General features: G+C 40.0%; 1 protein-coding gene across 4 annotated transcripts in view; it reads right to left on the bottom strand.

Annotated features, from left to right (window-relative positions):
- VWA8 (von Willebrand factor A domain containing 8) overlaps window positions 1-14,904 on the bottom strand; it is a 468,389-nt gene that overhangs the window by 126,634 nt on the left and 326,851 nt on the right. For all 4 annotated transcript variants that reach the window (XR_002824147.1, XM_004376614.1, XM_023731623.1 and 1 more), the window contains exon 36: window positions 3,432-3,513. Coding sequence is in view for 3 of the 4 variants with exons in the window: in XM_004376614.1 (XP_004376671.1) it covers window positions 3,432-3,513 (82 nt within the window). In the remaining variant the exon portion in view is untranslated. The remainder of the gene's footprint in view (window positions 1-3,431; window positions 3,514-14,904) is intronic.

Raw genomic sequence — 14,904 nt, 5'->3', positions numbered from 1 at the left:
CCTCACACACCTGCAGCACTCCTCACACACCTGGAGCACTCCTCACACACCTGCAGCACGCCTCACACACCTGCAGCACTCCTCACACACCTGGAGCACGCCTCACACACCTGCAGCACGCCTCACACACCTGGAGCACTCCTCACACACCTGCAGCACACCTCACACCTGCAGCACGCCTCACACACCTGCAGCACACCTCACACACCTGCAGCACTCCTCACACACCTGCAGCACACCTCACACACCTGCAGCACTCCTCACACACCTGGAGCACTCCTCACACACCTGCAGCACTCCTCACACACCTGCAGCACTCCTCACACACCTGCAGCACTGGGCTCATCCCTAGGGGCTTATGTCAGCACTGAAACTGAGGCCTTGTTTATGTGTTTCAACTGCACTGGCATTCGATGTTTTGGCTTTTCTAACTTAGAAAGGTCTATGAATTTATAACAAGGAAGTTATATATTTCTTGCATTACATATTTAATACATAGATATCTGTTATTATATAGTTCATATATATATATGGAGCCCTGGTGTTGTAGTGGTTAAGAAGAGCTTGGCTACTAACCAAAAGGTTGGTGGTTTGAATCCACCAGCCGCTCCTTGGAAACGCTATGGGGCAGTTCTACTCTATCCTATAGGGTTTCTATGAGTCAGAATCGACTTGACAGCTGTGAGTTTATATACATATAAATGTATATATATCTAGGAATGCAATTTTTGCCTATAAGGCTCAACTGTATACTTTCTTATATGAGTATAGCTCTCACTCAGGTTGGCACAAATGATTACGTGCTTGGCTACTAGCCAAAAAACGTTGGCAGTTTGAACCCACCAGAGGTGCCTCAGAAGAGAGGCCTGGCGATTTGCTTCTGAAAGGTCACAGCCTTGAAAACTCTATGGATCAGTTCTACTGTGTACACATGGGGTTGCCATGAGTTGGAATCTACTCAACAACAACAACAATACAAAAGTAACATGGATTACCAATTCCAATTACCAGTATTGTCTCTCTAAATGCAACTGATATTTCCTGTATGAAATCAATGGCCTAAAGAGATAGTCTGTTTGGATAATAGGAAACATGATAAACTATCAACCCAGATTTGGGAAAATCACCACTCCACTATATATCAGATAAATCCTTATAAGGTACTAAAGAATAAATCCAGACTATTTGGACCTTTTTGTCAGTCTACCTTAGTTGATACTAAACACAGAGTGACAAGGCCAGCTACTCTGCGACACAGAAGTCTTAGAAAAGGTGTATATGAAGAGAAGGAGAACAGTAGGATTAGACCCTGTGTTTCAAGAAATACTTTACAGTACTTCTAGAAGGACTCAAGGTAACATTTGATATAACACAGGATTTATCTCATGGTGCTCTCAAAAAATATTTGTCTCAGAAAAAAAAGATGATTAGGTTCAGATGGTGAAGTAAAGAATAATGAAACGTAGCTATGTGAAACCAGGATGTTTGAAATTCTGCCAAGAGCATTTAGATGTGATTACTGGTTGCATTTTTAACTCTCCACCATGAAACTTTAAGTTTACAAGGACAATTTCTTTAATATGTTAAAAAAAAAAAAAAGAAATCACATCTTTACTACATATGTGGGTTGCATCATATTCCTATTGGACAGTGTAGCTTTAATGAATGAATTATGAAGACCTGCCGGCACCGGCTGTACACACACAGCTGCTCTTCCAGACGTTCTTCCCTGGTATGGTATGTATGGTTTATACAGAAAGGTAAAAGAAAAAACAGATAAAATGCTAGGACTAATGAGGGAGAAATAAAGAGAAATATTGGAAAAAAATATTAATGCTTTAGTATAAAACAAGAAGAGGTTTTTTGCTTTTTTTCCTTGAATTAATAGTATATTTTAATGAGCATGCAATTAATAGAGAATAAGGAATTTCTCTCAAATGACTAAAAGTCTTTTTTACATTAGACAACACATTAAGTTGTTCTGAAAAGCATGCTTATATATGCTGAAGGAATACCTGGGTGGTTTAAACGGTTAACGTGCTTGGCTGCTAACTGAAAGGTTGGAGGTTCAAGTCCACCCAGAGGTAGCTCAGAAGAAAGACCTGGTGACGTACTTCTAAAAATTCGGCCATTGAAAACCCTACTCTGACACACACGGGGTTGCCGTAAGTTAGAAGTGACTTCATGGCAAATGGTTTATATATGTTGAAAGAAATAAATCTATTTCTTTGAATAATATTTTCATATTTCTTGAACCTATTAAAGGGTCCTAAGAAATGAAACTGTTTCTGAGTTATCTGGTACAGGCTTGTTAAGCTATTTTCTTTTGGGAGTTGGAGGAGGGGCAGGAAAGGAGCTCTGCTGACGTTTCTGGTGTCCCTGGCCTTCCACTGACACTGGCAGGCTCTTCAGTGTGTTTGAGTGGTCAGCTGTCTTGTGAGGGAGTATATGGAAACAGAGGATGTGATCTCAATCTCGATCAAAGCAGAGTCGGAAGATTAGAGTAAGGGGACTTTGGCCTGGGGTGGGAGGCAAATGCGCTTTGCTGCTAATCAAAAGGTCGAAGGTTGGAGTTCACCAGAGATGTCTCGGAAGAAAGGCCTGGTGATCTATTTCCAAAAAATCAGCCATTGAAAACCCTGTGGAGCACAGTTCTACTCTGACACACATGGGGTTGCCATGAGTCAGAGTCAGCTCGATGGCAATGGGTTTAGGCTAAGTAAACCAAGCAGGTGTACGCTTAAGCTGAGAGAAGGAGACGACAGGTGGATGCACCCAGAAAGGGACTGGCCTCAAAGGAAGACACCTGTACTCCTCAAGGGAGGGGGAGTGCAATGAAAGGGCAGAGACAGAGCATCGTTGTTTCTGCTTTTGTATCTTGGGTCTAGCTAGTCTGAATGCTCCTTTTCCATCACTGGACAGTGGTAAGAGCAGAGGATGAGAATGAATTCCATTCTAAATCTCCAGAACCCTTCGGTGACTATCTGGCCTCCACGGCTGCAGGTACATAGTAACATGTTTAGAAAACAATATTAAACAAACGCTTTTTAAATTCCTTTGACGTTTTGAACGCACTTACCTCAGAAAACTAATATATAAAGCTAATAAGTACTGAATTTTATACAATACTAAAAATGCTGTTTCAGATACAGAAAAACTTATTAGAGCAGATCAAAGAAAAGAACTTGAAATCAAAGCTGTTTAGATGTATACCTATGTAACATTTGAAACTTTTTCCAAAATGAAAATAATAATGCAAGTAAAATATGGGGAAGAACAGCAAATTATAAACCAACTATAACTCTACCCAAAAAAGGGCTTTCTACTTAAGGAAGCAAAAAGCACACTTTTATTCAGAATACTTTTTAGAATTCACTTTTTTTTTTTTTTCCTGACATACCAAGCTAAGAACAAAGGAGAAGATGGATTACCTGGGAATAGGGATGTATCGGAGTTTCTTTGATTGAAGGTCAGTAACTTCTATATAACCAGCTGTTTGTGGAGGGGCAACATCTGCAAACAAGTAATGATATGAGCCAAGTATTAAATTACCACATGATACCAAAATAGGAACAAAAGACTGCTTGGATGCTGCTAAAAGTGGAATGAAGTTATTAGTAGCCTTGGGTGGAACTCTGGGACCCACGTGACAATGAACTGGGCCAAGTCCGGCCTCAAGACTAGACTCAGTTATTTTTCCCTCAGGAAAACACAAAGATCATCAAATTGTCAAATAGAAGCAGATTAGATCATAATTCTTTATTATTAGAAAATAACCTAAGTTCTTTTTTTTTGGGTAATATTTTATTGTGCTTCAGGTGAAAGTTGACACAGCAACTTAGGTTCCCATTTAACAAAATTTTTATGTAAATTATTCCATGATATTGGTTACATTTCACAATGTGTCAGTATTCTCATTATTTCCATTCTGTTTGTTCTGTTTCCTTTGATCTAGTTTCCCTTGCCCTCCTTGCCTTCTTCTCATCTTTGCTTTTCGGTAAATGTTGACCATTTGGTCTCATCTTTTCATTGATTTTTGATAGCTTCTCACTGTAGGTCAAAGTTTTAGCACTTACAGCTTATTTGAAAATACTTCATCATCTAAATTCTGTTTTTCCTTCTTAGGAAGTCACAACAGTGCTTAGCAGTTTAGGTGGGAGAAAGAATTAATCAGACTGGCCTGGTGTGAAATCCTGGCTCTGGTATTTCCTAGCTGCATTATACTGGGTCAACTTATTTACCTCCCTGAGACCTGTTTTCCTCACTTGTAAAACGGGGGTAGCAACAGCACCTACACATCATAAGATTGTCTTGAGGATTAAATGAAATGAATGAATAACACAACGCATCTAACTAGTAGTTGCTCAATGTTGTATTTTTGTTAGGTGCTGTCAAGTCAGTTCTGATTCATAACGACCCTAAATACAACCAAACAAAACACTGCCCGGTCCTGCGCCATCCTCACAATCGTTGCTATGTTTGAGCCCATTGTTTCAGCCCGTGTCAATTCATCTCGTTGAGGGTCTTCCTCATTTTCGCTGACCCTCTACTTTACCAAGCATGATGTCCTTCTTCACGGACTGGTCCCTCCTGATAACATGTCCAAAGTAAGTGAGACGAAGTCTTGCCATCCTTGCTTCTAAGGGGCATTCTGGCTGTACTTCTTCAAAGACAGATTTGTTGGTTTTTCTGGCAGTCCATGGTATATTCAATATTCTTCACCAACACCATAATTCAAAGGTGTCAGTTGCTCAACACACAGCAGCTATTATTATTAGAGCCTTCCCTCCAAGACAGGAAAAGGTGGGGTGAGGATGGGGCAGTGGGATGAGCACTCTGGGTTGTGAGGAACATGGAAAGTTGGAGAGAAGAAGTGGGGAAGAGATAGGGGAACTAGAGTCTCCGTGCACAATTCTGGAGTTGGTTTCCCTGAAAATTCAAGGGTTTTACTGACTTGTTTTCCACAACCCTGAGTACTACCATCGCAACTGTGTGCCAGGAACTATGCTTGGTTCTTTATAGACAGTATTTTTTAATAAGGACATCAACAAAGAATTATGATTCCTGTTTTACAGATGAGAAAGCTGAGGCTTACAGAGGCAATGTGGTAATGTGACTTGCTTCAGGTGACACAGCTGGAGAGTAAAGGAGATAGTTTTCACACCAGGCCTGTCAGGCTGGGAACTTTATGCTTCATCCACCACTCCACACAGCTCCTACTCAATCTGGTCCTCGGGCAATAGTACTGAATCTCGTCCACTGTGGACTTCTTTAAAAACAAAACAAAAACAAACAAAAACAAAACCTCCCCTACACAGAACCCATGCTTATAAAGATTTCTGTGTATATGTGATATATATGTATGCATATGTGTGTATATATATCTTATTACAACTTCTGATTAGAACGAGATATCCAGGATTTTCACATTGAATTTATTGGATGTAGTTAAAAAACAAAACAAAATAGGAAAACTGGCATTTTTGTTTCACGTTTGCAGTCAAAGTATTTCTAATAGGCCATCTGAAAAACTCAAAATATCTCTTATTTATTCAACAAACATATTTAAACTTCTTTTGCACCAGATGTGGTACTAAACACTGAGAATACAGAGAGGAAAGTCCCTGTCTTTGGGTCCCTGCCTTTGGGATGCTCACAGACAAGAGAAGAAAGTTCCCTTTTTATTTATTTATTTCTAACCGTTGTGGACCCTGAGGGACTTGGAAGGGACTCACGGTGGGGATCATGGCCCTCGGGTATGAACTGCTGAACTAGGCAAGGCGCAAAGGGTTCGGGAGGAAGGGAAGGAAAGGGATGCCCAGGGATGGCCCAGGGAAAGCATAGAGAGTTACTATGGTAATCTGAGCACCCAGCTGGATTGGCTGTCCCCAGAAGGCCATTTGTCTAAAACAAACATGCTCATCTGGTCGTGCACCGCCTACACGGGAAAGTGCTGCAAGGGACATTAGGTCAACCTGGGAAAAGCTTTGCATCATATATCATTTTCGGGAATTCCTGCTGCCAGGACCTAGTTGAAGGAGGTTGAATTATTTATAGACCTGGGCTCTTTGCCAAAAATGGCCAGTTCCTGAAGCACTTGGAATGACCAGAGCTGCCTTGCTAACCAGCTCACACTGTGCCTTGCCACTTCCAGCATTTTTTTTTCATAAGCAGTAGTATTAAGTTGATCTGCTGCCATCAGCACTTTTAGACTGTCGGTGAAAGTAAAGTAAACCAACTTATTTTAAAGTATCTTTTTCTACATCTTTCTTGTCGTTCACTGTGCAAATTAATTCCCTGGCATAAAGAGGGTGAGAAATAACAACAATGGTTGTTTCTACTATTTCAAGAAGGAGAAAGGAAGAACTTTACTCCTGGTGCTAAAAAATATTTTCATGTATCACGAAAGGAAATTTGTGGCTACGAAGCACTTCAAGAGAGAACGAAGGGGTGTTGGTAGCGGTGGTGGTGGTAGCAGTAAGCGCTTGAAAAATTAATGTTTACTGATTTGAAAATAAATCAGCTCGGAAGACGTGAATATTTACAGAAAAGGGCCTCATGGCTACCCTTGGACTGAATGTATGACTGAATTAAGGAAGTGAGAATGTGCCAGATTTTCCTTCAAATTGTAGCCAAGGCCTTGTCCATCCATTTTAGACATTTCAACGCACTGCAGAGAGGATGGAAGCTCAGTAAATTTCCATTACATTTATAATCCAGGTGGATTTCAAAGATAGGTATAAACTATATTTAGGGATTAGTTCACTAACTATTAAAGGGAAGTCGCTGCAGCAGTGTTTACCACATAGTTCCCACGAACAGTGGGAACAGTTTATACGCACAGTGCCAAGGTTAGGAGGAGGTATAAAAACTGTGAGTTCAGACAAAACAACCACAACTATTTTCAGAGGGAATATAATTATATTGAAAAACATACTCCTAGAAATGACCTTTGACGTTCACCTGTTAACTACTAGTTTAATGCGTTTCTATCTGTGTTCATAGATAAAAACAGTGATGCGTGCTCTGTAATCGTGTTTGTCCTTAAAATCCGGAACTTTCTTTGGTTTTACTCAAAGTTCAAGAAACTGTACTGCTTTCAGTCAAGCATCACTATTTTGTGTGAAATGAGCTGAGACCTGTGACTAAAGAAAAAAAAAAGCTACTATTTAACTAGAAGAAAAGGATGGGAAGAAAGCAGTAAATTTCTCTCCTTGTACATTACACAACGTTACATCATCTTAGTGAAAGCTAGCAGGAGACTAATCTTTACAGTTTCTACTGATTTGTGTAATAAAGGGCTGATATGCTTATTTTCCAGCTGACCAGCTAGTTGGATTCTATTTACTTAAAAAAATTAATTTAGTTTTAATTTTCATACGAGACCTGTATGCAAACAGATTAAAAAGTCAAATCGGCTTAGAAGAAAAAAGTCAGCCCTGCTTTGCCCCTCTCACTCCTCATTTCCTGTTTCCTGGAGACAACACTGCCAGCTTTTTAAGCTGCTTCTTTGGTATTCACCATCATTCTTATGGTGTTTTCTTGACGTTTTAATTTTAGGCATTATCTCTTGACTTCCCACCATGGAAAATGAAGGTTTAACTCTTTTTCATTCTCCCCACCCACACCTCATTCTCCCACTTTCAATATAAAAAAAAACCCAGTTGCCATTGAGTTGACTCTGACTCACAGCGACCCCATGTGTGTCAGAGTAGAACTGTGCTCCATAGTGTTTTCAGTGGCTGATTCTTTGGAAATAGGTCACCAGGCCTTTCTTCCAAGGCACCTCTGGGTGGACTTGAACTTCCAACCTTTCGGTTAGCAGTCGAGAGCACCACCCAGGGACTATACCTCCAAATAATTTTGGTTAGATTAATATCCAGTGCTTATATTATAATTATATAAATACTATTCACAGCGGAGCTATCTTATAATTATGATTACCTTTTTCTTCCCTGTACAACTTTTTGCCTTCCTTGGAGTTAATAATCACCATGATTTGTTTTTTAGTTTTTCATATACTTAGCACAAATTCCTCCCCAAGGTGTTCCCTAACTATCAAAATCTTTAAATATGTTCAAATACATCGGGTTTATCAACTTTGCTTTCTCAGAGGTGTCTCTCCTGAAATCTTCTCATCTGTTCTAATCTCAACTGGTTGTTCCTCAGGTCTGTGCACAGCTCTCCTCCTGCAGGTCTCCCACCATCATTCTCCTTGGGAGTTTTTTAAAGCACATATTTATATATTTTTTCTTTGTGCTAGGCACTGTCCCAAGTACTTTACATACATTTTCAATATTTACGGAACACTACTTAAACAAATGAAGGGTGAAATCTTCTAATGACCAAGAGAAAAATGGTAGAAGACATAAAGAGGCAATGCTCAGAAGAGTAAAACACACACATAAAAAGATGCTCAACCTTACTAGTAACCAGGGAAAGGCAAAGTGAAACCACAATAAAAAGCCTGACCCCTCCGAGAGCGGCTGAGCATAGGGAGCACAGGACCTCTGATATGCTGCTGCCACAAGAACTTTGGGAAAAAATTGGGTAATTCTACTGCTAGATACAGACTCTACAGATTCTCAATGTTTACACAAGGAGACAGGTATAAGAATATTCACAGCATCACTACTTGTAACAGCAAAAAACTGGAAACACCCTACGTGTGCATCAACAAAGAACAGATGAATATATAGTGGTACGTATGGCAGTAAAAATGAATAAAAGAGAGCTCTAATGTGGGTGAATCTCACAGACATAATGCTGAATAACAACAAAAATAAGTAACAGAAAAATAAATACAGTATGAGACCATTTACCTAAAGTTTAAAAACATACAAAATAATGCTATCTGTTGTTTCGTGAATGATAAATACTAAGTTCAAATTCAGGACAGAGGTGATTGCTGGTTTGTTAAAAGTGGACTACACAGGAGTCTTTGACCATATTGGTAATGATTTACCAATATAGATGGTAGGTTCAAGGATGTTCATTATATTTTTCTTTAAACTTTTATGTTGTTGCTGCTGTTGCTGGGTGCCACTGAGTCAATTCTGACTCATAGCAACTGATGTGACAGAGCAGAACTGCCCCATAGGGTTTTCTTGGCTGTAATTTTTACAAAAGCAGATTGCCAGTTCTTTCTCCCATGGAACTGCTGAGTGGGTGAACCATCAAGCTTTCAGTTAGTAGCCAAGTGCTTAACCTTTGGGCTACTAGGGCTCTTTATTAAACTTTTGTAGGTCTGAAATATTTTGTAATAAATTAAAACGTACAAAGAAACATAAACACACCTTTTCCATCCTTAAGTAGGAAGTATTATGAAAGACTGAGGAGACCTGGTGGTACGGTGGTTAAGCGCTCGGCTGTTAACCGAAGGGTCTGTGGTTCAAACCCACCAGCTGCTCCATAGGTGAAAGATGTGTCAGTCTGCTTCCGTAAAGATTTACAGCCTTGGAAGCCCTATGGGGCAGTTCTACTGTGTCCTATAGGGTTGCTATGAGTCGGAAATGACTCGATGGCAAAAGGTTTGGTTTGGGGAGTTTTATGAGAGACTACAACGAGGGCATCTAATTTAGATTTGGACGAGGCCTTCTGAGGAAGTGACGTTTAAGCTGAGACCTGAAGGGTACAAAGCAGTTGAGTGGTGGTGGGAGGGTACAGCCGGAAGCTAGGAATGATCTTTTTAATTACAGCTAACTGAAAGAAAGCCAGAGAGCTATGTGATGGGCAAACCATGCTGGATGTTTCATCAGGCCAAGTTAAAAAGTCTAAACTTTATCCAAAGAACAACATGTCCTGAGTCATGTTTTAGAAATATTACTCTCTGATCACAATTTTGAAAATGAAGAATAAAGTTGGAGGCTTTATGCTACCTGATTTCAAGACTTACTGTAAGTATAAAGTTATAAAATAATCAAGAGAGTAGGTACTGGCAAAGGGATGGACACATATATCAATGGAACACAATAAAGAATCCAGAAATAGACCTACATATATGTAGTCAATTGATCTTCAGCAGAGGTCCAAAGGCAATTCAAAGAGAAAGGATAGTCTATTTTTGTAAATGGTGCTGGAACAATTGAATATCCTTAGGGCAAGAAAAAAAAAAAAAAAAAAAAGAGAGCCTCAATCCATACCTTGTACCATACAAAAAAGAAAAATTAACTCAAAATGGGTAATAAACCTAAATAGAAAGCCTGAAATTGTAAAACTTCTAGAAGAAAACATAGAGATTTGCCCTTCATCAAAACTAAGAATTTCTGCTCTTTAAGACACTAAGACATAAAACAAAACAAAAAAACTGGGAGAAAATGTTGGAAAAGCATATGGCTGATACTGTACTTGTATATAGAGTATATAAAGAACACTCAAAAGTAATTAATAAGAAAACAAATTACCCAATTAAAAAATGGGCAAAAGATTTTGAAGAGGCATTTCACTAAAGAAGATAAACGAATGGCAAATAAGAACATGAAAATATGCTCAACATCATTACGTACCATGGAAAATGCAAATTAAAACCACAATAAGATATGACTACAGACCTATTAGAATGGCTAAAAATAGCAACAACAGAATTGACAATTCAAGTGTTGATAAGGATGTCGAACATCTGGAACTCTCATTCACTATTGATAGGAATGCAAAATAGTATTGCCACGTTGAAAAACAGCTTGGCAGCTACGTATAATGTTAAACATATATTTATTATATGACCCAAAACCTGCTACTCCTAGTTGTTTACCCAAGTGAAGCAAAAACATATGTTCACTCAAAAACCTCTGTGCAAATGTTGATAGTAGCCTTATTTATTATTGCCCCAACTAGAAACAACTCAAATATCCATCAGCTTGTGAACAGATAAACTGTGGTACAGTCACACAATAGAATACTGCTCAGCAATAAATAAGAACTACTGGTACACACAACAACATAAGTGAATATCAAATGCAGTATGTTACATGCGATAAGATAGATTCAAAAGACTATGCTGCATGATTCCATTTATATGATACTGTGGAATAGGCAACTCTATAAGGACAGAAATCAGATTACTGGTTGGTTAGGAGCAGACAGAGGGATTGATCACAAAAGGAGCATGGGGAAATTTTTTGGGGGGCAATGGAACTGTTCTGTATCTTGATTGTGGTAGGGGTTACACAGCTGCATGTTTTTGTCAAAACTCACAGAACTACATGTTAATAGGGAGAATTTTACTGTATGGAAATTGGGCCTTCATAAAAACAAATATATACTTTACAAATATCACTCTTTCTGATGCGTGGGCAAAAGACCGGAGTGGGCAACAGAGGAAGAGGGAAAACTGACAGGAGGCTATGGAAATATTCCAATGCAAGATGGTGGTAACTTAGATAGGATGTTGGCAATAGAATGGAAACAAGTGGTGTATACAAGACATATTAGCGAGGTACTATCAAAAGGACCCACCACCCGTCTGTCAGTTTCTCGTACTAAGGTGGCTTGTGTGCTGCTATGATGCTGGAAGCTATGCCATCAGTATTCAAAATACCAGCAGGGTCACCCATGGTGGACAGGTTTCAGTGGTGCTCCCAGACTAAGACAGACTTAGTCTGGAAGAAAGGCCTGGCGATCTACTTGCGAAAATTAGCCAAAATGAAAAACCTATGTATGGACCACAACAGAATACTGTCTGATATAGTGCTGGAAGATGAGCCCACTAGGCTGGGAGGCACTCAAAATACACAGTGGCTAAAACAATGGGCTTGAATATACCAACAATTATGAAGATGGTGCAGGACTAGGCAATGTTTTGTTCTGTTGTCCCTAGGTTGCCATGAGTTGGAGCTCATTCAACCACAATTATCAAAAGGACACAGTGACTGATGACGGATTAGGTGTGGTGGATGAGGGAGAACAAAGTATTAGAATGACCCCCAGGTTCTCGCTGGATGAAAGTGCACCAAGCTCTGGTACAAAACTTCCTGTAATTGCTGGAATGTTCTGTCAAGCCCCTGTACCTTTCACATGCTGCTTCCTCTGCCCAGAACAACTCCTTCATTTGATTAACTCCTACTCATCTTTCAAGAATCAGCTCATAATCACCAGTCTGGGCTGTAATCATCTCCTTTGTGTTTACATATCACCTGTCATAAAAAATTTAAACCAAACCCATTGCTGTCGAGTTGATTCTGACTCATAGTGACCCTATAGGACAGAGTAGAACTGCCCCCTAGGATTTCCAAGGAGTGGCTGGTGGATTTGAATTGCTGACCTTTTGGTTAGCAGCCGTAGCTCTTAACCACTGCACCACCAGGGCTCCATCATAGCACTTACTAATTACACGGTACAGCAGCCATCAGTTTATTCCTGTGCCTCCTGTATCAGCCTGAAAGCTCCATGAAGAAGAGACTGTTTTCTATCACTCCATCCCCAGCATTTCACACAGTGCCTGGAACCCAGTGGAAGCCCAGTAAACGTCTGTTTAATGAATAAATAAACAATATTTAGGGAAACAATGATTTATTTACATGGTTTTTTAGTTGGAAGGAACTCATTCTAAATATTATCAAAACCAGGATTTTTCAGACCTAATAATTGTTAAGGAGCCCTGGTGGCACAGTGGTTAAGAGTTTGGCCGCTAACCAAAAGGCTGGCAGTTCAAATCCACCAGCCGCTCCTTGGAAACCCTATGGGGCAGTTCTACTCTGTCCTATAGGGTTGTTAAGAGTTGGAATTGACTCGACGGCAAAGGAAAAACAGGAATAATTGTTGTGCGCTGTTGAGTTGATTCCAACTCATAGTGACCCGATCGGACAGAGTAGAACTGCCCCATAGGGTTTCCTAGGCTGTAATCTTTATGGGAGCAAATCGCTAGGTCTTTTCCCCATGGTGGGTTCAAACCGCCGATCCCTCTCAGTTACCAGTTAAGCGCTTAACCATTGTGGCACTAAAGCTCCTTAAATCTAACAGTAGATTATTACATTGAGTACTATATTCATAAGAGGCAGTTGTTTAAACAGAACAAGGGGATACTTCATGGATTAAAGTCAGGAAAGGTGTGTGTCAGGGTTGCAACCTTTCACCATACTTATTCAATCTGTAAACTGAGCAAATTATCCGAGAAGCTGGACTATATGAAGAAGAACGGAGCATCAGGATTGGAGGAAGACTCATTAACAACCTGCGTTACGCAGATGACACAACCTTGCTTGCTGAAAGTGAAGAAGACTTGAAGCACTTACTGATGAAGATCAAAGGCCACAGCCTTCAGTATGGATTACACCTCAACATAAATAAAACATAATTTTCACAACTGGACCAATAAACAACATCATGATAAACAGAGAAAAGACTGAAGTTGTCAAGGATTTCATTTTACCTGGATCTGCAATCAACACCCATGGAAGCTGCAGTCAAGAAATCAAACAACACATTGCATTAAGCAAATCTGCTGCAAAAGACCTTGTTAAAGTGTTAAAAAGCAAACATGTCATTTTGAGGACTAAAGTGCGCCTGACACAAGCCATGGTGTTTTCAATCGCCTCGTATGCATGCAAAAGCTGGGCAGTGAATAAGGAAGACAGAAAAAGAAATGATGCCTTTGAATTATGGTGTTGGCGAAGAATATTGAACACACCACAGACTGCCAGAAGAACCAACAAATCTGTCTTGGAAGAAGTACAGCCAGAACGCTCCTTAGAAGCAGGGATGGCGAGACTTCATCTCACATACTTTGGACAGATTATCAGGAGGGACCAGTCCCTGGAGAAGGACATCATGCTTGGTAAAGTACAGGGTCAGTGAAAAAGGGGAAGACCCTCAACGAGATAGGCTGACACAGTGGCTGCAACAATGGGCTCAAGCATAACAACGATCTTGAGGATGGCACAGGACAGGGCTGGGTTTTGTTCTGTTCTACATAGGATCGCTATGAGTTGGAACCAACTTCACGGCACCTAAGAACCACAACAACATATTCATAAAGTTCTCAATATGTGGAATGTAAATACAGGATAAAATATTACTACCAAACCAAAAACCAAACCCATTGCTGTCGAATCAATTCCAACTCATAGGGGCCCTACGGGACAGAACAGAACTGTCCCATAGGGTTTCCAAGGGGCAGCTGCTGGATTCGAACTGCTGACCTTTTGGTCAGCAGCCGATCTCCTAACCACTGTGCCACCAGGGCTCCATAGTACTACCACTATGACACCATGATCAAAATTATTCGTAATTTATCCATTAGGATGAAAACCGTATGGTTCAGTAAGAATAGCTCTAGATTTGGGATTGGAAACCCTTGGTGCAAATCTGAGCTCTGCTGGTCACTGGTTGGGTGACCCTGGGCAAGTTTTTTTAAAAACAATATTTTATTGTGTTTTCAGCGAAAGTTTACACAGCAAATTAGCTTCCCATTTGACAACTTCTACACAGATTGTTCAGTGACGTTAGTTACATTTTTCACAATGTGTCAACATTCTCTTTAATTGCATTCTTGTTCCATTTCCAGTACTCTAGTTTCCCTGTCCCCTTAACTTCTCATTTTTGCTTTAGAGTAATTGTTGACCTTTCAGTCTCATATAGATGGTTTTTTAATGAAGCACTGTACTCATGGGTAATATCCTTTATTTTGTGTGCCAATCTGTTATTTTACTAAAAGATGACCTCAGGGATAGTTTCCATTCAAGGTTTAAAGGGTATGTCAGGGTGATAGTCTCAGGGAGTTCTTTAGTCTCAACTGGTCCAGTAAATCTGGACTTCTTAAGAATTTGATTTCTGTTCTGCAGTTTTCTCCCATTTATCAGGGTCTATCTACTGCAGCTCTGATCAGAATGGTCAGTAGAGGTAGCTGGACACCATCTAGTTCTTCTGGTTTCAGGGTAGATGAGGCCATGGATTGTGCAGGCTATTAGC

This window comes from Trichechus manatus, unplaced genomic scaffold, assembly GCF_000243295.1.
Source record: "Trichechus manatus latirostris isolate Lorelei unplaced genomic scaffold, TriManLat1.0 scaffold00044, whole genome shotgun sequence".
NCBI classification, from domain to species: domain Eukaryota; kingdom Metazoa; phylum Chordata; class Mammalia; order Sirenia; family Trichechidae; genus Trichechus; species Trichechus manatus.
Note: the sequence above shows the minus strand (reverse complement) of the source record. Positions and strands in the feature narration are given on the sequence as shown.